This window comes from Chiloscyllium plagiosum, chromosome 3, assembly GCF_004010195.1.
Source record: "Chiloscyllium plagiosum isolate BGI_BamShark_2017 chromosome 3, ASM401019v2, whole genome shotgun sequence".
Lineage (NCBI taxonomy): Eukaryota > Metazoa > Chordata > Chondrichthyes > Orectolobiformes > Hemiscylliidae > Chiloscyllium > Chiloscyllium plagiosum.
In genome coordinates, this window is record NC_057712.1 from 39,509,311 (window position 1) to 39,515,428 (window position 6,118).

Genomic DNA, 6,118 nt, shown 5'->3' on the forward strand with positions numbered 1-6,118 from the left:
TCCCTTTACAATATCCTGTCAAACTGTTCCAAGGTAGGTGCAATGCCTTAGATCCCATACAGTCTCTGTGTACCACAATCTATATTTACTGGACCTTGCATTATGGCCCATCTAAGTTACCAAATTAAAGTAACTAATTCATATGAAGCTGTGAAATGCAGATAAGTGCAAAACAACTTCAATTTTTGAGAATAAGATTTTGTGTACACTTTAACATTTTAAAAAAACTAAAACAGCCTTTGTTCAAGAAGTTTATGAAGGTCTGAAAATGTGCTTTTCCACACTTTGTTTTCAGTGCTGTCAGTCTCTTATCTCTTAAAAGTAACTGGATCCTCTCACTGAATGATGTGACAGCTGTGATTCTCTCGAGAACAGAGAAGGAAACAGCTTCAAAATGTGGGATGCAACTAAAAGCCATAACACAAGATGTCAAAGTGACAACATCAGCCGCCAGTTTTGTATCTATTTTGCAGGGCTGCAGATATGCAAGGTGTTCAAGTATGGCTTCCAGGTTGCTATGGAAACCGAGACCCCATCAGCAGCATAACTATGTCACACATACTACGTGCAGATTTTATTATATTTAAAGATATCAAGCAAGGAGAGGGAAAGGGGGAAAAGAAATGAAACAAAAATGGAAAAAGCAGGTTAGTAAAAAGGATCCAGGTGAATGGTGCGTTCATGATCAAAGCACTTGATACATGCCTGAGTGGAGACAGGACACTCTCATAAAATCGCCAGGTGGCCACCAGGTATGTGCGGCTACCATCAGTGGAGTACAACCGCCAAGCAGCCTAAAGTCAAAAGGGAGGTGGTGGAGAGGGAAGGTAAAAGGTACAAATACCCATGTAAAATCAGCAAGTAAAACAGGGTGAAAGAAACACAGTAAATACATCGAATGACATTTTCTTTCCTTTCAGCCAAGTTTTGACGTAATAAATCTGTTATGGGGTGGGAAAGTGGCAGGCATTCAATCCAGTCTGCTACTCACAGGCTCCAATTCTACAGATCCACATGAAATGTTAAAATCGGCGAATCAGATCGCTTTGTTAAACCTCAAACAATTAAATGATAAAGAAAGGCGAGCATATTGGCTGATTTCAGAACAGTATCTCAAATATTGACCTGATGTTATGAATATGTTTGACACAGATGCATATAGAACAGGATCTCTATCACAACACTGGATGACACTGAGCCATTCACTAACTGCTATTGTTCTGTTTTTGCAATGATTGAACATCTCTCCCACAATAAACAACTAATTCAAATTTGGTACATGTTTAAAAGAGAGATCGGGGCTGGATACAAAAGGAACAAAACAAAATAAAAAAAAGAGAGATTGTGTGGAATTTTATGCTCCACACTCCCATCTGGCAATGGTGTTGAGTCTATTGCCTACACCCCCCCTTTGGAGTTTTGCCAGCATTGGTGGGGGGAGATGTTGAATGACCCCTCAACCGTTGAGCCAATTGAAGCTCTAATTTGGCCAATTAATAGCTGTTTAAGGCCCTCAATCTCTCCCTGCTTCAGAACAGGGCTGGGAGTAGGTTGGTGAAGAGCTGGTGGGATTAGGCTTTTATAGGGGCTTCCGTGGGTAAACCTCCTGGTCAGGCACCCTATGCTCAATGGACATACCTGTCCATCTGCGGAACCCTCCCCCCCAACAACAGGGAGTTCCTCCCTGACATCCTGATGGTGATCCCACCAGAGGTATGACTGGCTTCAGTAGATCAAACTCCTTTTTAACCTGGTCCCTGCTGGAAATGGACAGTTGTTGTCAGCTGAGTGGATGTCAGCTTGGATTTCCTTGCAGATGGAAGTGGAGGTCCTGCCCTGAGCTAATTAACAGCCTGATAACCATAAAATCTTTCGGGACATACCTGGCGAGCGGTCAGAGGCTTGGACCTGGCTTTTAAGTGGAGGGGAAGAGAGAGAAGGGGCACAGGAGTGGGTGTCCCTGCCTCCATGTAAACATTCAGCCTATTTGGTAGCTGATGTTATTCAAACTGTGGGTTGGTAAATCAAAGGAAAGTTGTTGGCTAACTTGTATTTGTATTGGCCTCAGTTGGTTTTGTGTTGATGGTGGAACATTGGAATAGGAGGAGGGAATTCAGCTCCTGAAGCCTGTTTTGTAACTCAGCTCCTGAATGTCTGAGATGTAACTTATTAGACTCTGCCTGTGGTTGTAGATTTCCCCACCAGAGGGAATTGTTACCTTCCCTCTAATTTCCCAAAACATATTTAACATCTCAATCTGTTAATTTTCCAAACTCAGGTGAAACTAATCCTAATCTATCCAACCATTCCTCATAATGTAACTCCTGGCCTTCTCTCCTCGATTGAGTGATGATCATTTCTGACATCACCTGTCCTTTCCTAATCCCAATCCAGCTTCATTACATAAAAATAAAAGCTAAAATAAAACTTGGCAATAAATCTCAGCTGTTTTTTGGGCTTCATGTTGGCAGCTTCCGTTCTCATTCACCAATCAGCAGTATCTATTCGTGAAGGAATAATTTATAAAGGTTAACATATGAGGAATGAGCTGCTGTGTCTTGTCTGTTGAGGGAGTCCCTGTGGAACACCGCTATTAATTGCTCACAGCAGGTCAGACAATACCTGTACCAAGGACGTTGATTAATTAAGATAATTTTATTCATTTTCAGAATAATTTTGCTGAAGCCCTGTCTTTATTCTTTCACAAGCTGAATAATGTTTTATTATAATTCACAGTTCTAACTGAATATCAGGGTGACAAGTAGAGGTAAGTACTGGTAAGTTCAGAAAGACACCTTTCTCCCTCCCTCTCTCTCTATTAGCGAGACATCTGGTTATGTAACTTCTGGAACACCACTTCAAACAGCATTCTGTAAGGTAAGAAGGGACATGTCCTTAAACTGAACTTTGCGAAATCTTGATGCTAGTGTAATGAGCCTGTGACATGGAGATACTGGTGTTGGACTGGAATAGACAAAGTCAAAAGTCACATGACACCAGGTTATAGTCCAACAGGTTTATTCACATCCTTCATCACCTGATGTTGTGACCTATGAGAGAGTAATGAACCATCCTTGCAAAATAATGTGTCGTCTTGTAAACTCCATAAAAGTCAGAAGACATTAAAAAGTGAAATTAGGCTAGTTAATATCCCAAAAGATTTTTTTTCTTGAGGAATTTAATCCCTATGAGTTCAAACGTGAAATTAATAAGTGTCTTTAAACAGAAGATGTTCAAAAGCAAAATTATAGACAATTCACATTCTAATAAATTCTTTGTCATTAAATAGTTCACAATAAATGCAGATGATAAAGTTTCTCGTACTCAGAACAATTGGTGCAATGTCTTACTCAACTGCAACTCTCCAGCTCTTTCAGTCATCTTGTATTCCAAGCTAAAACTGAAAGAACTGCAGATGCTGGAATCCAAAACAGAAATTTGCTGAAATATCTCAGCGTATCTCGCAACATCTGTGGAGAGAAATCAGAGTTAATGTTTTGGGCCCGGTGACCCTTCACTCGCCCTGAAGCATTAACTCTGATTTCTCTCCACAGATTCTGCCAGACCTGCTGAGATTTCCCAGCAATGTTTGCATTTATTTCTATACTCCAAGGTACTGTGCGAGTCTGGGTACTTCAACCATTTTCAAAGTCTCATCAATCAAAATCATTATTTCAACAAATGGTTACATTACTGTCTCCAATCTGTTTTCGGTTTTGTTGATTGACCTGCAGAAAAGGGATCGATGGTAAAAACACAGCACTGAGATCCTTTAACTCCAGGGCAGCAACTAAACTATCAACACCTCAGGTAGGTCACTTTAAAAACATACAAATGCTAGATGATCTACAGTTGATCATCTAGGTGCGTGTTGATGTCTTAAATAGTAAAAAATTGAGTTAACGGATTGACATAGTTTTTACAAACTTTCTGTTCACTGTGGTAATAATACTTTTAGTTTCTATCTACTTGTTGCTTAAATGTTTCCACACAAATTAATTTGACAAGTGACTGACCTGCTCCCCAGTTTTAAACATTGTTGCTGTAGGAGAATGTCGTGATTGGGACCAGGGCCAGGTGGACCGCATTGAATATGAGATCTTTGACTGGGGTTATTAACTTGTTAATCAGGGAACCCTGGCTGACAGATGTAAACAGGCGATTCAGAGTCTCTTCATTCTAGCAACTGGCTCTGAGCTGGCTGGTCAGAGTCCATGTACAAATCACGTGTAAATAAAGGCTGGCTTAGTGATGGGATACTGGCTTCTGGGCTGCTATTTCAGGGATTATGGCTAGCTCAAGAACCCTTTGGTCCAACCCGTCCATGCCGACCAGATATTCCAACCCATTCCAGTCCCACCTGCCAGCACCAGGCCCATATCCCTCCAAACCGTTCCTATTCATATACCCATTCAAATGCTTCTTGAATGTTGCAATTGTACCAACCTCCACCAGTTTCTCTGGCAGCTAATTCCATACACGTACCACCCTCTATGTGAAAGATTTGCCCCGTAGGTCTCTTTTATATCTTTCCCCTGTCACCCTAACCCTATGCCCTCTAGTTCTGGACTCCCTGACCAGGGAAAAGACTTTGCCTATTTACCCTATCCATGCCCCTCATGATTTTGTAAACCTCTATAAGGTCACCCCTCAGCCTCCGACCCTCCAGGGAAAACAGCCCCAGCCTATTCAGCCTCTCGCTGTAGCTCAGATCCTCCAACCCTGGCAACATCCTTGTAAATCTTTTCTGAACCCTTTCAAGTTTCACAACATCTTTCCAATAGGAAGGAGACCAGAATTGCATGCAATATTCCAAAAGTGGCCTAACCAATGTCCTGTACAGCTACAACATGACCTCCCAACTCCTGTACTCAATACTCTGACCAATAAAGGAAAGCATACCAAACGCCTTCTTCACTATCCTATCTACCTGCGACTCCACTTTCAAGGAGCTATGCTCGCATCCAAATCATTTATAGAAATGACAAAAAGTAGAAGACCCAGCACAGATCCTTGTGGCACTCCACTGGTCACAGGCCTCCAGTCTGAAAAACAACCCTCTACCACCACTCTCTGTCTTCTACCTTTGAGCCAGTTCTGTATCCAAATGGCTAGTTCTCCCTGTCTTCTATGAGATTTAACCTTGCTAATCAGTCTCCCATAGGGAAGCTTGTCAAATGCCTTACTGAAGTCCATATAGATTACATCTACCGCTCTGCCCTCATCAAGCTTCTTTGTTACTTCTTCAAAAAAACTCAATCAAGTTTGTGAGACATGATTTCCCACACACAAAGCCACGTTGACTGTCCCTAATCAGTCCTTGCCTTTCCAAATACATGTACATCCTGTCCCTCAGGATTCCCTCCAACAACTTGCCCATCACTGACATCAGGCTCACTGGTCTATAGTCACCTGGCTTGTCCTTACCACCCTTCTTAAACAGTGGCACCACGTTAGCCAACCTCCAGTCTTTCAGCACCTCACCTGTGACTATCGATGATATGAATATCTCAGCAAGAGGTAAAAACAATGACTGCAGATGCATAAACCAGATTGTGGATTAGTGGTGCTGGAAGAGCACAGCAGTTCAGGCAGCATCCAAGGAGCTTCGAAATCGATGTTTCGGGCAAAACCCCTTCATCTATTCCTGATGAAGGGCTTTTGCCCGAAACGTCGATTTCGTATCTCAGCAAGAGGCCCAGCAATCCCTTCTCTAGCTTCCCACAGAGTTCTAGGGTACACCTGATCAGGTCGTGGGGATTTATCCATCTTTACCCATTTCAAGACATCCAGCACTTCCTCCTCTGTAATATGGACATTTTGCAAGATGTCACCATCTATTTCCCTGCAGGCTATATCTTCAACATCCTTTTCCATAGTAAATACTGATCAAAATGTTAATTTAATATCCCTCCCATTTTCTGCGGCTCCACACAAAGGCCGCCTTGCTGATCTTTGAGGGCTGAAAATGTGTTGCTAGAAAAGCGCAGCAGGTCAGGCAGCATCCAAGGAACAGGAGAATCGACATTTCGGGCATAAGCCCTTTTTCAGGAATGAGGAAAGTTTGTCCAGCAGGCTAAGATAAAAGGTAGGGAGGAGGGACTTGGGGGAGGGGCGT

At 42.3% G+C, this 6,118-nt stretch overlaps 1 protein-coding gene across 2 annotated transcripts in view; it reads right to left on the minus strand.

Moving 5' to 3' along the window:
- The window catches only part of LOC122542620 (potassium voltage-gated channel subfamily KQT member 5-like), a 237,475-nt gene that overhangs the window by 25,759 nt on the left and 205,598 nt on the right, over positions 1-6,118 (minus strand). For both annotated transcript variants that reach the window (XM_043680603.1, XM_043680594.1), the window contains exon 8: positions 706-794. In XM_043680603.1, the coding sequence (XP_043536538.1) occupies positions 706-794 (89 nt within the window). The remainder of the gene's footprint in view (positions 1-705; positions 795-6,118) is intronic.